This window comes from Brassica napus (genome assembly GCF_020379485.1).
Source record: "Brassica napus cultivar Da-Ae chromosome A2 unlocalized genomic scaffold, Da-Ae chrA02_Random_1, whole genome shotgun sequence".
Lineage (NCBI taxonomy): Eukaryota > Viridiplantae > Streptophyta > Magnoliopsida > Brassicales > Brassicaceae > Brassica > Brassica napus.
In genome coordinates this window covers 24372-42325 of record NW_026013928.1, presented here as the reverse complement: position 1 = coordinate 42325, position 17954 = coordinate 24372, and the positions used below count along the sequence as shown (strand labels likewise).

Genomic DNA, 17954 nt, shown 5'->3' with positions numbered 1-17954 from the left:
TGCACGTAGTGCAGAAGTATTTAGGAACACATCAGACCACATTTTGATTTTTAAAATACAACTTAGAAAGCCAATTATATAAAGGATGTAATTAGCTAAATAAGGTACAAAATATTTTCCCATTGAACATGTAAAACAAAAGGAAATTAATTATTATTCACAAGGAAACAGAAAGATATTCACTAAATTTAGATAAGTATTAACACCTAATAAATTACTATTACATGGAAAAGATATATTAGCTCAAACAAAAGTCTACGGTTTTACAAAACGGTCGAAGTCGTTTTAACTTATACTCAAATTTTAACAATTTGGGTATTATTTTGTTAAGGAGAAACAAATAAATAAATGAGAGAGATTCATGGTTTCCACCATCACCAGTTCACCACCACCTAATAAGAAGCGGGATTTAAGCTGCGTTTACAAACAACAGAGTTCAAAAAAAAAAAAACTAATTATCCACCACAAATTTGGAGATTAGTTTGTTTGTTATACACGCTTCTTCTCTTTCATTCAAAAGCTTTTATTCATCTCCTTTGATCTCAAGGTATATATATATATATCTTTTCTTCTTCACATAATATTTCATGTCTGGATTGATAGTGTTTATGCCTTGCTGCTACTTATTTGATAGTCTTCTAAAACTGGATCGTTCGTTGTTCTTTAGCTTCACAGGTCGTTATTTGATTTCTGAATGATGGCAACGAAGTCTAGTACAGGGAAAACGAAACCTGACAACCAAAACCTCACCAGGTCAAGATCTCTTGGCAGAAAGCCAAAGCCTGAAGCGAACGCAGATGGGTCTGGTCGGAAACCAGTTGAGAAGTCTTTACCCAATTACCTGAAACCAACAATAAGCTCAAGACCAGACCCGGTCAAGTTCTCGAAGAAGAACAACGCTGTAGAAGACAAGCTTCTTCGTAGACGATCCTTTGATCGTCCTCCTTCACCATCCCAGAAATTTCTCAATACCTCTCCTCTTGTACGCCCACGAGATAGACCCGTTGTTCCAAGAGAGAAGTCTGTCACTGGTCTGCGCTCTGCATCTTTCCACGGAAGCGGAAGCAGCAGAGGTGGTCTCAGAGGAAGCAGTTTGGTGGCGTCGAGAGGATCTCCGGGGGTAAAGAAGAGTGGTTTAAGCGGTGCTAGTTCTTCCAAGAGCAAAAAGGAAGGTTCTGAGAATGTTCCAAAGAAATCTTCTCCTGTTGCGCCTCCTCTCGAGAATGAAGAGGAGATTATCAAGGTTGAGACCCATGTACAAGTTTCTGATCACAGAGAAGAAGGTAAAGCACAGGTTGCACAACTCGATGAATCTGAGGAAGAGAAGATCCATCCAATGGATGTCTCCACAGAAGAGGATAAAACGGAAGAGCATAAAGAACCAGAGAACAACAGTGAAGACAAGGAAGACGTTGAAAAGAAGGTTGATGATGATGAGGAGAATAAGAAGACAGTTGTTACTCAAGATATGAAAGAAGCTGCGGATATCGAAGAAACTAAGGAAGAGGAAGAAGCAGAAGTAAAAGAAGGAACAACAGAAACAAAGGCTCAAGTACCAGAGGAAGTAACAACGAAGGAAGTGGTGCAAGGGAAGAAGGAATCTCCAACAGCCTACAACGATGTAATAGCAAGTAAGTTGCAAGAGAGCTCTAGAAAGAACAAGGTCTTGGCTCTTGCTGGAGCCTTTCAAACCGTTATTGACTATGAAACTGCTGCTTCTAAGTGATACATTACAGACAAACACTGCGTCTTGTTAGCTTTCCTATGTCAGTGCTTTCATCGTTTTTCCTGTTTTATTGGATAAATGACTCATATGGTTTTGCCTGTGAACATATATCAATGCTTCGCATCTCTGCTCTTTTTCTATATGCAAAAACGTGACAAGAATATCTAACAAATTATAAGAAATTAACTCGTACAAAAAGGGATATTACTTAACTTACATCCACCAGAGCAGCTTTTGCTCTGGTTCAAACAACCGATACAACTGTGCTCTTGTAAAAGCTCCTACTGCCTTTGAGCTGTAACCGTTCCCACAACAATGAATAACTATAACCATCTTATGTTTCTTTTCCAAAACTAGATCTACCACGCGACCAATCGATGTCGTTGTACTCACACATGGAGGCGGGCTTCTCATCATTGATACCAATGACGCATCAAGCTACAAGAAAGTAGTTAAATGCACATAATATATCAATTCATCTTTCTTTCTTTTTTATGTCAACAAGTGCTCAAGCGGAATAAGATTTTGTTTGTCTTAAAACTTACATTGTTGCAATCCTCTCGATGCAAAAGGCCTATGCAGCTTCCCCAGTCGTCTACAATTGGTACAGCTTGCTCCTTGTAAAACCGCATGACCACATTCTTCAGCTGCAGTGTGCCTAGCAATGGCCGAGTGGCTTCAAATGGAACCATAATACTTTCTATTGGTTCACCCGGTATCACCTGAGTCAATAGATTATTGTTAAATACCCATATCACATCAAACCACACAAACATCAGATTCCGAGATCATTTGCATGAAGTATGAAATATATACATCTTTACCTTACTGAGTATATGTGGACGTAATATAGACTTGGAAAAGCCTAACAATGCTTCTAGGCGAACAGCAGCCTGCGGTTGAACACAATTCATCAGATCAGAGATAACATTTGTCTACCAAAACAAATATATAGTGCCTGAAAGCAACTCTTCACATCATACCATGCCTCCACTAGTCGTCCAAGGTATTGCCTTCCACCTTCTAACAATACTTGTAAGAATCCCGAGGGCCTCATCGAGCTGAAAAATTATAGGAACAAAAAAAATCACCAGACAAGTACATATTATAAGAAAATCTTAGACATCACATAACAGATGAAGCAATTTTCAATTCACTAGAAGGACCAGCACGTTTATACCTGACCAGAATTGAGAGCTGCTTCCATCAGCAGATTATCAGCTTCTTGTTGGACAGCCTTGGAGATTCTTCCGGAAGAATCTGGCCATAGGCGAAGATACAGGTTTCTAACCATGCCGTAATCTCCTTGGACAGCAAACGCACGCATCATAGACATGTACAAGTGCGGCTTTGGTCTCAATTCTACATCATCTCCGCTTCTCTTCAGTATTTCACCAAAGACACAAAGGGCCCCTGTGAAACAGATTCAATAGGGATCCTGAGACTCGAAGCCCATCTAATTACCAGATTCAGAGAGCAATAAATTCATAGTAACATACCGCTCGTTGAACCACACTTTAGAAGAGCATCAACGACTGCTGTAAATGCAGTCCGGTCAATGAACAAGCTATCACACAATTTCATTTCCAGATATACTTCTTGAAGCGATGTCAGATCCTTCGCATCTCCAAATCCCTAAGAAGTAGGAATCCATCACATATGTCAAGTGTATAGCATTAAACTTAGATGTGTAAAGAGATCCACGGATTGCTCACTCACCTTCACCAAAGTGGTGTATGTTATAACATCTGGACGAAGAGAATCATCGTAGTATTCCTCTGCTTTCTCCTGAAATTTTGTAGAAAAACAAGACACCATAATTAACATGAGCCAAGCACTACCCCAGTACTACTCTGAGTATAAAACTACCCTTTTAAATACACACTTGTGACCTTCATTTCCTTTAGAAACTTCATCGCCGCATCCAAATCGCTACATTTGATGCAGGCATGGATCAAAGTATTGTAAGTTGGTCTATCAGGCTCCAATCCAAGTCGTAACATTTCATCCAGCAAAACCACTGCCGCTTGTGGAGATCCTGAGTTAATATACCCCTGGAAACACAACACCTATATAAAAAACTGCCTTTCCTATTGACAATGGCAAAAAAACAAGAAAACATAAACCATGAAGATGTTTCCCTCAGCCAAAATGCAACTATGTGTTACCAAGTACTGATAGAGTATTAATAGTAGAAATACGCTGTATATTGATATGATAACGATTCTCAACTTGTACCAAATACAAGCTAAGCCTAGAACCTAAGGATTGCACCTCAAGAACCCAACAAACTTTCTAAAAGGCCAAGACTTAACATTCTCCTAAGCCAACTCTTATCAAGTACCTTCATCAACAAGTTATAGATGAGAATAGACGGGCCGCCCTGCTCTAGGAGTAAAGTTCCATATCGTGCAAGTAGACCATTGGCACGCCGTAAATCTCCTGCACTAGAGCAACATCAAGTAGTTTTGCATCAGCCTCAGGCCAAAGAACAGTTACACTTCCAAGATTACACAATCAACACTAAGCAGCAGTCTGATTAAGCATGAGAAACTTGAAGAATCTTACCGGCATTGATCAGCGAGTCAAGCAGCCCATAGACAAGAGCCGATGACAGCTTTGGATTCCCAAGAGCAGTTCCTTTCTCTATAGACTCCATCATTTGAAACGCCTCATCAATCCTCCTAGCCTTTCCCAATCCCTTCACCAAATCCAAAAACGCTCCAAATCAAATTTCAAAAAGTTAGTTGAAACGACGAACAAGCAAAAAACTCACTCACCTTCAAGATAATGGCGTAAGTGATGGAATCAACGCCGCATCCACCAGGCTCCGCCATCTCATCGAACAACCGTAAAGCCAAATCGACATCTCCGCAGTGAACGCAAGCCTCCAAAACGGAGTTCATCACGATCGTGTTCAGCCTCCCATACCGTTTCTTAGCCGCTTCCACCTCCTCCACTATCTGATCCAGCTGGCGACGCCGCGTGAGGAGCACGATGCGCGAGGTGAGAGGCTTGAGGTTGAGACGTTTGGTGTAGCGGTTCGCTCTGCCGGGGTAGCGCCGTCGCGTCGGGACGGAGCAGGAGGAAGGAAGGAGAGGAGTCACCAGAGCTGAAGTTCGATTCATCTTCGTGGAGGAGCGGAGGCTAACTAACCGCCATTGATGGGCTTCGCTGTACCTTGGAGCTAAGCGGAAGTGGATAACGTCGGAGAGAATCTAAATCAGTCAGTTACTAACAGTGGCGGGGTCGTACAAGACGGGGTTTGGGCCTTGGGCCTGAATATTGAAGCCCAGTAATTTCGTGAAGTGCTGCGTTTTGTCTTACTATTTGGAAGTCGCACATCGCTAAGGAAAGAAGGATGGGAAGGGATGAGAGGGAGTATAAAATAGGAGGCGAGTCGACTGACCAATTCATACCTTTCTCGGCCTTTTGGCTAAGATCAAGTGTAGTATCTGTTCTTATCAGTTTAATATCTGATATGTGGTCCATCGGACCACACGATATTAACTCTATTTTTTTAGGGTGAAGGTCCGTTAAGGTAGCTTGCTATCTGGGTCTTTGAGAGTCGTCCATGCGTTGCACTATTGCATGGATCTGGCTCAACCCACCAAATCCTAAGTTTAATAATTTATTGATCTGGTCCTTGTATTAATTGTAGTATAACATTTCTCTTTATGTATGTTTACATTGGACTGAGAGTGACCATTTTTGGTTAAAAAGTTGGAATCACGGTTCACAGTGACGTGATTCGGTTGAATCTGTAGCTTTGGATGTCTTTTTTTGGTGACTCGAATTAGATTATTATTACTAACTTTTTATATTTTAGCCTCGTAATTGTCGATGGCCGAAACATTGATACCCATATCCGGTTATTGGAGATTTTCATAAACGTATAAAGAAAGATTTTGTGTTTCTTTGGTGTATATTTCATTCATACTCTTCATGAATTTACGCCTCTTAAACTTGAAAGTCAAAAGCGGATGTAGGAAGGGTTAAAAGATTAAACTATAAGTTATCAACAATAGATCCATTTCAATTAGAGGCATGATAATGTATCTACTACGAACCTGATAATATATAGAAATTAATTTGTTTTATTGGTACACTATCAAGATAGTTCTTCATTTTAAAGATCCTAGTTGATGTAACTGTAAATAGAAAAATGAAAAGTAATGTTACTAGTCCATATGAAATTACGGTGATGGTAAGGAATTCCGGAGATGTGTTACCCACTTTGAATTATCTTTCTGAAAACCTTCCATGCAAAAACTTTGAATTTTTCTGCTGCTCTGGCCCCATTAAACATTTAAACTATATCGAATGCGCTTGGCATGATTTGGTCATGTTGAGTTTATTTATCTTTGATTTCGATTGAATGTGTTAAAATGAATTTGTAAATGTTATTTCAGAATTAATATAAAACTAGATTTTGACCCGTGCAACCGCACGGGTGTTTGTTTTCACTTTTCTATACATAAATTATTGTTTTATAACATAAGTGGTATATATTTTTAATGTTAATCATATACATAAATATTTATATAACTATTTCAAATACAATAATTTTATAATTTACATGTTATAATTAATTAATTGTTTAAACCGTATGTATTTACCATTTCTTATTGTATTTGCATTTAGTTATTAAGCAAATTAATATATTAATGAAAAAATATATTTAAAAATTATTTTGTATTTAATTTATGCTAAAGTTTGTCCCGTCTTTCAAAACTGGATTTCTTTTTACCAATATTAGATAATTTATTATTGTATATATAAAAGTCTAAGATATGTTAATTTTTAGACATGTATTATATAGTTTGTTAATTTTAAGATGTTCTATCATCATATTGTATTTTAAATAAATAATTCATATTTATGAAAATAAATTTTATAAATTTATCAATTGAATATAATTTTATCATATTTATTTTAGTATAATAATTATATTTTAACATGAACATGACTATAAAGTAGATAAAATAGGATATAATTTATTTATTTTCATTTTCATTAAATTTTATAAAAATGAAGATCTCGTAAAAATCTTTTTAAACAGATTTGTTAGAATTTTAAAATAAATATATTTATATTTAAAATGAAAAGATATCAAAAGATATTATGATTAAAATATTTTAAAAATTCATTAAGTTATTGTTTAAATATTTTTACACAGATTTATTAAAATTTTAAAATATAATATATAAATATATCTTATTTTAAAATGAAAATATATTATGATTAAAGTAGTTACAAAGATTTTATATTATTAACTTTAAAGAAATACATTTTTATTTTTATACATGTATTATATAGTTTGATAATGTAAACCCATCTTACCAACATATTAAATTTTATTTTTGAACATAAATATTTTATAATTACAAAAATAAAATAAATAAATATATAAATTTAATACAATTTTATTATATTTAGCTCAATATAATAATTTTATTTTAATATGATTGATTATGATTATATAATAAATAAAATATTATAGATTTTTTTTATTTTTAATTTTATATAACTGAATTTATTAATGTATAATAATATTTTAAACTAATTTCGAAATTAGCAAGATATTTAAATATAATTTCGAAAAATGAAGATCTTGTAAAAATCTTTTTAAACAGATTTGTTAGAATTTTAAAATAAATATATTTATATTTAAAATGAAAAGATATCAAAAGATATTATGATTAAAATATTTTAAAATTCTGAACTAAAATGTAATATGAATTTCTATGAATAGGTCTATTAGGTCCATTTTTAAAAAAATCACACATGAATCAAGATTGTGACTTCTGTTTTAATATATAAGATGTACTTACATAAAAGGATTCTTACTTAATGAAATTGCAATAGTTTTTTTTTTTCCTTTTGTATGTTTTAATGATATTTTCTCACTAAACCATATATATATATATATATCAGTTACAAATAGAAATATCGAATTAATGACACAAGCAAACATAAACTGATTCCTCTCTAGATTGTGGCCGGACTATCAGATTTAGGATAATTTTTCAGGTATACAGAAGAGTTTATACTTTTGATACAAAACACTATATAACAGATTTACTTTAGATCTATCCTCCTGGTTGATTTATTATTGAAACTATGATTTAAGACACCAAAAGTTCGTTGTCAGAAAAAAATGTAAAGAACTCTGACAGAGACCCTACACGTGATAAATTATCGAATTTTATTTTAATCTTCTTTAATAATGGAACCAAAAAGTATGAAATGATAGTCATATATTTGGATTTAGAGCAATAATACTAATCCTAGTGTAAACATGAAGCTATGGAAATTCCAAATTTATGGTATTGTTAATGATAGAAACCTAACATACACCTTGATTTAAGTTTGTCATTGTATGCTGCCTAGTTTTCTTATCATCCATCTTAATTTGTTTTGGGAAATTAAAACATATTTTGTATGTTGCCCTAAAATGACATATTCACTTGAATATTATAGCAAACTCAACTATATAATAAATATTATTGACTGAAACCAATGCAGTCGTTCACAACAAGAAGTTATGAATGCCCCCAACAATTGACAACCAACAAGTATTTGATCAAAAAAAAAAAAAAAAAAAAAACAAAACAAGTATTTGATCACACTCAAAATATATACCTTATTTTCTATTTTAGTTATAAACTAAGACTTCTTAAAACATGCAAACATGTTAAACTTAGATGGATTAAGTCTAACAAGCTATAATATTCTGTAAAATTAGACACATAAGTATGTATAGGGCGATTCCTCCATTATATTAAAATCCAGCTTTCCACACACATAAAATATACATTTCACAAAAAAAGTACTCATTAAGAAGAAAGATGAAAAGGATTGGTCCTGCTCTAATCGAGAGTTAAATTAAACTAATTAAAAAATCCGCAATTTAAGGATTCGTGTCCCCATCCATCTAATATCTCCACATTCTCGTCCTTCTTCGAACTCGTAAGAATAACATTATCCCTAATCCTCAACACCGTCCATTTTTGGCGCGAGAGCAAAAAAAAAACAAAAAAAAAAAAACAGAAGAAACATGTTTGTAAAGATCAACTCCACGTGTTGGTCGCCTACAGTTCCACGTAGCAACTATGAGGATGACATGATACATGGGTGGGCTAGTCACATACTCCCTCTGTTTCAAAATAGTTGATGTTTTGGTTCAATGCACAAGAATTAAGAAATACACTTTTACCTAAAAAAATAGCATTTAAAATATAAACTAAAACAAATTCAACCAATTATGAAGAAAACTATAAAACATCATTGGTCACACAGTTTTCAATAAAGCTAAAACTAATATAAAATATCAAAACATCAAGTATTTTGAAACATCTAAAACTCTCCAAAACATCATCTATTTTGAAACGGAGGGAGTATTTATATAGCAAGTAGCAAGTAGCAACTAGCAACTAGCAACTAGCAACCTATTAGCAACTACGGGGACGGGACAAGAGCCTCCGGGCGCCGCTCAGATCGTGGGACTACATAAGTTCATAACATAAAATGGCTTAGCTGTTGTCTTTCTTATTTAAAAATCTAAAAGGCCCTTTAAACAAATAATTCTGATTGCTATTATTTTTTCTTAAGTACAGTAGCTGATGTTTTTTGTATTATAGAAAATGGGATTGGTTTTCGACAACTAATTCTGTGCCATTACAGTTGTTGTCCGCTCCATTTAATTGGTGAAAAATGGGGTTTTATTCATTTTTAATACATAGTGTCGTCCGTCTTTATGGTTTCTCCTTTCACAAAATTCAAATTATTGATCATACTTCCCAACTGAAACTGAACTGAAGAATATAGTTTCAGATTAATACAAAAATATTGTAGTATGTTCGTTGCATTGTGGTACATGTGCTACCTTTGATATGCATAAAACATGAATGCCCTGAACCAATAATTCAAATATTTGTGTACGTTCGTCAAACATCGACATTCCATGTAGACTATATAGAACCACATGCATTATAAATTTAATTATTTCAGAGAAGAGGTAAAAAAGAAGTAAATCATTCATTCATTTTCTGTGTATTGATAGCTACGGAAAAAAAAAAAGAAATGATCATTAACCTTTGAATTTCACGTCCAACAGTACAAAAGTTTGGAGTCTTCATCAAACCATATCACGGACCTCGTTATTGTTATTCTAAAGTGAGAGTTATTATAATCATCCGATATATTTCTGAAAGCGTCACACAGTACACATACCCCTTTTTTTTTTTGCTAAATGTAAATATCATATTGAGATAATTGTTATACGTAGCTAGATAGCAGCCATTATACAACGCTTGTTACCCAGGCAAAACAGTGAAAAAAACAAGGTCACAAGAGAACAAATTTTACCAGATTTCAGCAGGTTTAAACTGACACTTTGTTATACTCTACTTATATATAGTTATAAAGAGTACATCATTGCCATGCACATGTAAATGTAAATGTAACCTAATTCGTGTTAGTTGATAGTTCCATCATTATTACTAATTTACTACCATATGGTTGCATGGTGAATGAACCAAAAAAAAAAACAAATCGAGTTGCTTTGTGTAGAAGACCTTATAACTGAACTGATTAGTTGTCTCTTGGCCGTCTAGTTGAAAAACCAATCTACAATCGTAGAGACTAGTCTCATTTATATAAAAACCGGTTAGTCCATTGGTTCGGTTTATCAAAGAATCGGCCAAATTATGAATCCAAACCGGTTAATGATCGTTAGTTATTGCCGCGCAAGTTCTTGTTACTTTTCTCGAAACATTTAAAAAGGTAGGGTCCTTGATTTCATCGGAGCGTGACGTCAACGCGCAGCCTCGTAAAAAACAGAGAGATGTGGAAATTGTGAGACGGGATCGAAACGTGTCGAATTCTCTGTACTCTGATTCGGTCCTGAGAAAGTAAACCAACGTGCACAGAGTAACGAGCGAGAAAGAGAGAGAAGAGAAAGAGAAAGAGTTTCGCCATTAGAATAGTAGAGAGCGAATATAATATACATTGACCTCTCTGTCTCTTGAGCAAGAAGCACATGCTCCTTGGAGTTTTTTTTCTTTCTTCTCTCTATCATCTCCGTAAAATAGCATTTGTTTTTTTTGCTCCTATCTTTCATAATTCACATGCACCTCTCTCTCTTCCCAATGCCAATCTGAAGTTTTATTTACTCTACTCAAAGACGACGCCGACTCTCTTCAGATCTACTCATTCATCTTCCTCTTCCTCTCTTCATTCTCCAGCATAAGGTAAAACTTCTGATCCAATTCATTTCAATCAAAATTGTTTTTTCTTTTTCTTCATATCATTCTGTTTCCACCTTTGACTCCATCCATTTCATGATTCTGTTAATACACACATGATGATCCAATTAATAACGTTTCATCCTTTCTTTAAATTTGATTCTCAGTTTTTTTTTTCTTTTCAATTAGCTAATATTTTCATGTAATAATATTAAATCTATGATCTTATTAGTGAATCTATGATCTTCAATCTGAAAAAAAAAAAACTGATCCAGATTTTTTCTTGGTGACTCTCAAAAAACTTTCATCTTTCCCAAAGCTCACCTTTTTTTATTTAACTGTAATTTAAAAGTTTCCCGCTAATTACTTCAATCCCTATTGGTCCACATACTTTAGTCCTTTTTCAGACAGAGATACATTGTTCTGACTTGTAATCTCCTCTGTGTCTGAATTGTAGTGAATATAGTTTTTTTTTGTTGCTATATGAAGAGAAACGCTCATTAAATGGTCTGCGAGATGGAAACTGATCAACAGACCGAAGAGATGGACGTCGAAGTCTTATCTTCCATGTGGCCAGAAGACGTCGGAGGAACCGAACCAGACAACCAGTTCAACGTCGAGAAACCCGCAGGAGACTCAGACACCTTAAAAGAAGTCGAATTCGCCGAGAAACGCACCATGGCGGATCTAAAACGTTTACCTGACCTCCTGAACACAACAGACCAAGGCTCCTCTCAGCTCACCAACCTCGTGAAGCAATGGGAGTATATGCAAGACCACGCGGTTAGACTATTGCGAGAAGAGCTCAAGATTTTGACTAAGCAAAGAGAAGAAGCCGAGGCCAAGGAGCTTAAGATCATAGAGGAGCACAACTTCGAGACCGAGGAGCCTGAGAATGTTCCGGTTTTGGATGAGAGTAGCGATCTTTTCCGCAGGTTTAAGGAGAAGAAGAGGGATAAGTTGGTCGGTAGGAAGAGGATTGAGATCGATGAGGAGTTTGATACTGTTGCGTACTGGAAACAGAAGGCGTTGAGCTTGGAGAAGATGCTTGAGGCGAGTACCGAGAGAGAGAGGAGGTTGATTGAGAAGCTTAACGAGAGTTTGAAGACTATGGAGAGTCACTCGGCACCGGTTGAAGAGTTGACTCAGAATCTTAAAAGAGCTGAAGGGTTCTTGCATTTTATTCTTCAGAATGCTCCTATTGTTATGGGTCATCAGGTAAGTAAAATGTTTGATTCGCGTTTATTCACAGATTTGTTGATCGTAGATCAAGGTTCTAAAAATCGGTATAAGAAGCAACTCAGTCTTAATCGAAACCATTTAAAAAAAATAACTGATTTATATTATTCAAATCAGTTTAAACTGTTATAAATCGTCTAAAATTAGTTTTAGTCGATATAAATTAGTCTAAATAGGCAATAATGTTAGTTCAAATTCACAATTTTGTCTAATTGTTTTTTTTTTTGTATATCTAATTTTGATAATTAAATATGAAAACTAAAATATTTTATATAAGTGTAATTATACATAAAATAAATCAATAATTAATTAATGTTTCTCTGATTCTCTGCTTTTTTTTTTTTTCAGGATAAAGATCTACGCTACTTGTTCATCTACAATAAGTTTCCTACACTACGAGAACATGTAAGAGACAAAGTAAGTTATGTTCTTGTTTGTCTTCTCGTTTACTGATCATGTTAATACTCAGGACATATTGGGGAAAACAGACGTTGAGATATTCCATGGAGGTGGAGTTAAAGAATCCGAAGATTTCAAGAGAGAAGTTCTTGAAAAAGGAAAAGCTTCAAAGAGAGAGATCACATTCGAGACAGACTTGTTTGGTTCAAAGACTTTTTTGATATACGTTGAGCCTGTTTACAACAAAGCTCGCGAGAAAATCGGTATAAACTACATGGGAATGGAAGTAACTGATCAGGTGAGGAAGAGAGAAAAAATGGCTAAACTTAGAGAAGACAACGCGGTGAGAAAGGCAATGGAATCAGAACTGACCAAGACCATTCACATTACTGAGGAGACAATGAGAGCTAAGCAGATGCTGGCGACGATGTCTCATGAGATAAGATCACCATTGTCAGGAGTAGTGGGGATGGCTGAGATACTTTCTACTACAAAGCTGGATAAAGAGCAGAGACAGTTGTTGAATGTCATGATCTCTTCTGGTGATTTGGTGCTTCAGTTGATTAATGATATTCTTGATCTCTCCAAGGTTGAATCAGGTAATGTTTTCAAGTTTTGGTCTTGTTGTGTGGTCATTTTTCAAGATTCTTGATGACATAACCACATTGGACTGGTCTATTGGTAAGCGGACTTTGAGAAGACTTGGGTTCGAAATATCCCAGGATACTAAATTTGTGTGGCCATGCGGATATAAGTTCATGATTTGGACCTCATTTGAAAATTTATCGATAGTGTCTATCAGTAGACTGCACCTACCATTAGAGTACCTACCATTAAAAGATTAGTTGGAGTCCTTCCATAGGCTTGGGATACCCATGTTAATAATAATTAAAAAAATTCTTGATGACGTATGGTGTTTTTGTGTGTTGTTTTTAGGTGTGATGAAGTTAGAAGCTACCAAGTTTAGGCCAAGAGAAGTAGTGAAGCATGTGCTTCAGACAGCTGCTGCATCTCTGAAGAAAGAACTGACATTAGAAGGGAACATTGCAGATGAAGTCCCTATCTTGGTTAGTACACAAAGAGATAATGTGGTAAAGTCGTTGTAATCTAACTTCTTTTTTTTCATGTTTTTAGGTAGTTGGAGATGTTCTAAGGATCCGGCAGATTCTCACCAACTTGATCAGCAATGCTATCAAGTTTACACATCAAGGAAAGGTTGGCATCAAACTCAAAGTGATACCAGAACCATCCTTTGCAAATGGTTTGGAGTTAAACGCAGACGCTGAAGAACAAAACGGTTTGACTGAGACTGAGACTTCGGTTTGGATTCGCTGCGATGTTTATGACACTGGAATTGGAATCCCAGGTAAGCCAGAAAGCTCCATAACATCAAAATACAAAACTCCAGCTAAGCTAGTTATTGATACGGTCCATGTTTTATTGTGCAGAAAATGCTCTTCCTTGTTTGTTCAAGAAGTACATGCAAGCAAGCGCTGATCATGCCAGAAAATACGGTGGAACTGGTCTCGGTCTCGCCATTTGTAAACAGCTGGTAGAGCTAATGGGAGGTCAACTTACTGTGACGAGCCAAGTCGACTTAGGTTCAACGTTCACGTTCATATTACCCTATAAAGTTGCAACATCGAATGACCATTCGGATGATCAAGATGAGTTCTCTGATATGGTGGATCATCAACCCGAACCAGACGACTCAACCGAAGGATACTTCCAGTTTAAACCGCTTCTAGGATCTATATACTCTAATGGCGGACCGGTCATTGGCAATAACTTCTTACCTCATAAAGTTATGCTCCCTAGTCCTGTTAAGCTCATCAACGGTCAAAGCGAGGCTGTTCAGGTTGAAAACGGTGGTTATATGGATGGACCAAGACATGAAACCCGGTCTGGTCACTGTCCTGAATCACCTCATCAATATGAGAATGGGAATGGTCCATGTCCCTCTAAGGAAAGCGAGTCTTGTAGCAGTTCACAAGCTAGCTCAGAAATGGAGTCAGAGTTTACAGTTTCATCTCCTAGGGAAGAGGAGAAAGCTGAGACAGTGGTCAAAGAGACATCAAAGCAGCCAAAGATTCTGCTTGTGGAAGATAATAAAATCAACATCATGGTTGCCAAGTCGATGATGAAACAATTAGGCTATACCTTTGATATTGCTAATAATGGAGTTGAAGCTATAACTGCTATTAACGGTTCTAGCTACGATTTGGTACTCATGGTAAGACTATTATTCTCTAAGATCCAAAAGACTTCTCCTTCTCAAACTCACTTAATCTAAAAAAGGCTTATGAATCAACTTGGGTTCACAGGATGTGTGCATGCCTGTACTGGATGGTTTAAAAGCTACAAGACTGATCCGTTCGTACGAACAATCTGGGAACTGGGATGCTGCAGTAGAAGCTGGAGTAGACATCAAGACACTGGAGGATAAGCAACTCTGTGTGCGTTCCACAAACCGGCTGCCTATAATCGCGGTTAGAACATATTCTTCAAATAACATTGAACACAGAGCTCTAATGGTTAACTTTAACGAGTAAAATGGGTTGTGGATTTTTTTTTGCAGATGACGGCAAATACATTATCAGAGAGCTCAGAAGAATGTTATGCAAATGGTATGGACTCTTTTATTTCGAAACCTGTAACGTTGCAGAAACTAAAAGAGTGTCTAAAACAGTATCTGCATTGAGAGATTTCAGAGTTTGGTAGTATGTGCGTGCTGTGTATAAAATGTGTAGGGAAAAGTTTTGGAGAGCTATACAAAGTAGCTTGCTCTCTTAGAGATGTACAGTATCAATAAAAAGCTTTGTCTTCTTTATTTATTTGTGGGAAGTTTATGGCGAGAGAAACAAGAAAACATTTTATCAGAGTTAAGCAGCCAAACTCTACATAAACAACAAGAGAGCATAATCAAGCTGGCTTATCTCGATTTCTGTTGGCTGTAACGTTGTATTCCATGAACATCTACAATCCCTGGAGGGAAGACTGGATCCGTAGCTGCTCTAACCGCAACTTTTGCAACCGATTCAACATTCACCGGAGGTGTGAACAAAGGTCCGACTAACGGGAGCTGGTTCAGCGGTTTTGCTTGTTGAAGAACCTACAAAAAAGCCACAAGCATGATGAATAAAGAAGGCTGTGTCTTTTGAGAGATATTGCGGTAAAGAAGGAACTCTCTTACCATCTCCATTGGTGAGCCAAAGACTCCCAATGGGATCTTCATGCTCCCAACGCTGCGAGTTCCATATATAAAACCAGGCCGCAAGACTATCCCTGCACAACATTAACCAAAAAATGGTTAGGAGTCATAGAGAGTTTCGTAATTATGACATGTAAGCTTACCTCCATAAGCAAATCTTGTGAGCAGCTCGGTCTCAGCAGCTCGCTGTAAGGATCAAAAGATATGTCTTAAGACAATGTACCACTAACCAAAAAGGGCTATGCAAAAGCTGTTGTATACCTTTCCCTCATAGTATCCGCTCAACAAGTAGTTGGCTAGACCGAAATCAGCAGCAGAGATATAGACAAATCTTTTCACACCTAATGAACAAAGTGTACCCAATTAGAACGCTGGTAAACTATTGTTCATCCAATATATTTTCCAAGATGCCATTGTGCTTAAAGTTGTAGCACACTAATTCACATAACTTGTGTTTCCCCGCTCCACTAATCCTTACAAAAAGCTCGAAGAGCAACTAAGTATTGAATGCCCTATGGTCACTCAGTGTGTATCTTAGAAATATCACATGGCTATCAAAAAAAATTGGCCTATGAAAGTATTTATACAGCTCTCTGTAATGCAAATAAAAAAAATATGCATACCTTTCTCTGAGGCAGCTCTAATTGCGTTGATATTTGCAGTCCCGTTAATCTTATACATATACGAGTTTGAACCAAAACCACCAACACAAGAGATCTGCAACAATTCATTCCGAATAAATTTATAAAAATGTACAGTTCAAAACACAAAAGGCTGCTAAGTAAGCTACATTATTCCGGATTACAGAGAAAAAAGACATACCACAGAAGTCACTCCATCAAGAGCATCTTTCAATGAATCAGATGACAGAAGGTTTCCTGAAGAAAAAAAAAAGTTTAAAATATATAAGAGGAAAATGAAGATAAAGGAAATAATCCAGCAAGTTCCTAAAACATGTTGAGGAGTTAGTTAACAGTACCTTGATGCCATGTTACTCTACTAGCCCATGACTCTTGTAAAGACGACTTACCTGATCTATATAACAACCCATACAAAATGGTTAATCACAAATAAATCAACTTCTGACATAGATTAGCTAAACAAGATTGAACACCTGCTAAGGCTAGAGACAGATAAGCCACGATCTAACGCTTCTTTACATACATGTGATCCAACAAAGCCATTTCCACCAAGGACAAGCAACTGAGAAGAATCGAAAAGCGTAAAGTTCCAAGATCATGAACAGATAATCACACTATGTTACCTTCTCAGTAGGAGGTGGAGGCACATGTACAGTCTCTGCTTCCTCCACACTAAACGGCTCATCGATTTTGTTAGAGTCTGTAGAGAGATACCTCCCGCCGCCACCGTATGATGCAGAAACGAACCTAATCTCAATTGCAACGACGAAAGCAAGAATGAATTAGCACAATCACCAAACCTAAATTACGGGGAAGAGCCACTCACCGTGTCTGAGCGAAAGACGATTTGAATCGGATCAAACGCGAAACGATCGTCCTCATTGTTTGGATTCGGAGTAGGAGAGAGAGAGAGAGAGAGTAGAGAGTCTGATGTCGACGGAGACGGAGACGGAGGAGTAACGGCCAAGAGCGCGGACACGTCGCCTCTTAACAAGCCTCCACGTAGACACTCTTAACCGGGAGGCTACGAGAGTCGCGCGCCTACGCGAGATCCATACTAAATTATTTGGGCTTTAATTCAAATGGGCCGAAGATAAATTTTCCTCTTTTTTTTTTCTTTTTACATCGACGTAGAACTGTTTTGTCGGCTTGAAAATTCACACGTTCTTGACGCAAACGGATAAACATCACGTGAGATGCATACTGTGGGTGAATGGGGTGACAAGGGTTGAATACCTCACTAATGGTGACAAGGGTTGAATACCTCACTCACTATTGCAATACCGGCCCGCTAATTCGTTCCCATTCATAAATTAACACATCAAATCTAAATTGTTTTCCTAAAAATGTAAAATGAAACCTTATGTAATAAAACAATTCAGAAATCAATATTTTGTTGGGTATTCTTCAAAAAAATATATATATATATTTTGTTGGGTAAATGCAGCATTAAACCTTACCAAAGAAGCAAAGGCTTCAATTATTTGTCT

The 17954-nt window shown here is 36.3% G+C and overlaps 4 protein-coding genes and 1 non-coding gene across 5 annotated transcripts; 3 read left to right on the top strand and 2 right to left on the bottom strand.

The window, feature by feature from the left end:
- The first annotated feature begins 34 nt into the window (after nucleotides 1-34).
- Nucleotides 35-1812, top strand: LOC111204242 (nucleolin-like). Its single transcript, XM_048770281.1, has 2 exons — nucleotides 35-547; nucleotides 668-1812. The coding sequence occupies exon 2, from the start codon at nucleotides 695-697 to the stop codon at nucleotides 1724-1726; it is 1032 nt and encodes a 343-aa protein (XP_048626238.1). The 5' UTR covers nucleotides 35-547; nucleotides 668-694; the 3' UTR covers nucleotides 1727-1812.
- A 66-nt stretch (nucleotides 1813-1878) lies between these two features.
- Nucleotides 1879-4944, bottom strand: LOC125593924 (pentatricopeptide repeat-containing protein At5g10690-like). Its single transcript, XM_048770280.1, has 11 exons — nucleotides 4507-4944; nucleotides 4295-4427; nucleotides 4071-4168; nucleotides 3619-3780; nucleotides 3446-3514; nucleotides 3226-3361; nucleotides 2907-3139; nucleotides 2710-2787; nucleotides 2551-2619; nucleotides 2272-2448; nucleotides 1879-2164 (listed from the first exon to the last, which is right to left on the bottom strand). The coding sequence occupies exons 1-11, from the start codon at nucleotides 4852-4854 to the stop codon at nucleotides 1940-1942; spliced, it is 1728 nt and encodes a 575-aa protein (XP_048626237.1). The 5' UTR covers nucleotides 4855-4944; the 3' UTR covers nucleotides 1879-1939.
- Nucleotides 4945-5141: 197 nt separating this feature from the next.
- Nucleotides 5142-5337, top strand: LOC125593933. Its single transcript, XR_007329712.1, has one exon. It is a non-coding gene; the product is annotated as a U2 spliceosomal RNA (small nuclear RNA).
- A 5184-nt stretch (nucleotides 5338-10521) lies between these two features.
- Nucleotides 10522-15493, top strand: LOC125593925 (histidine kinase 5-like). The gene is made up of 9 exons (XM_048770283.1): nucleotides 10522-10980; nucleotides 11464-12192; nucleotides 12562-12618; nucleotides 12683-13211; nucleotides 13549-13679; nucleotides 13747-13978; nucleotides 14061-14845; nucleotides 14937-15101; nucleotides 15191-15493. Exons 2-9 carry the CDS (start codon nucleotides 11479-11481, stop codon nucleotides 15311-15313), a joined length of 2736 nt encoding a protein of 911 aa, XP_048626240.1. The 5' UTR covers nucleotides 10522-10980; nucleotides 11464-11478; the 3' UTR covers nucleotides 15314-15493.
- On the bottom strand, nucleotides 15418-17494 carry LOC106383267 (uncharacterized protein At1g32220, chloroplastic). Its single transcript, XM_013823393.3, has 10 exons — nucleotides 17291-17494; nucleotides 17088-17211; nucleotides 16938-17026; nucleotides 16803-16858; nucleotides 16646-16701; nucleotides 16447-16540; nucleotides 16085-16164; nucleotides 15967-16009; nucleotides 15806-15897; nucleotides 15418-15724 (listed from the first exon to the last, which is right to left on the bottom strand). The coding sequence occupies exons 1-10, from the start codon at nucleotides 17344-17346 to the stop codon at nucleotides 15545-15547; spliced, it is 870 nt and encodes a 289-aa protein (XP_013678847.1). The 5' UTR covers nucleotides 17347-17494; the 3' UTR covers nucleotides 15418-15544.
- Between the last annotated feature and the right edge of the window lie 460 nt (nucleotides 17495-17954).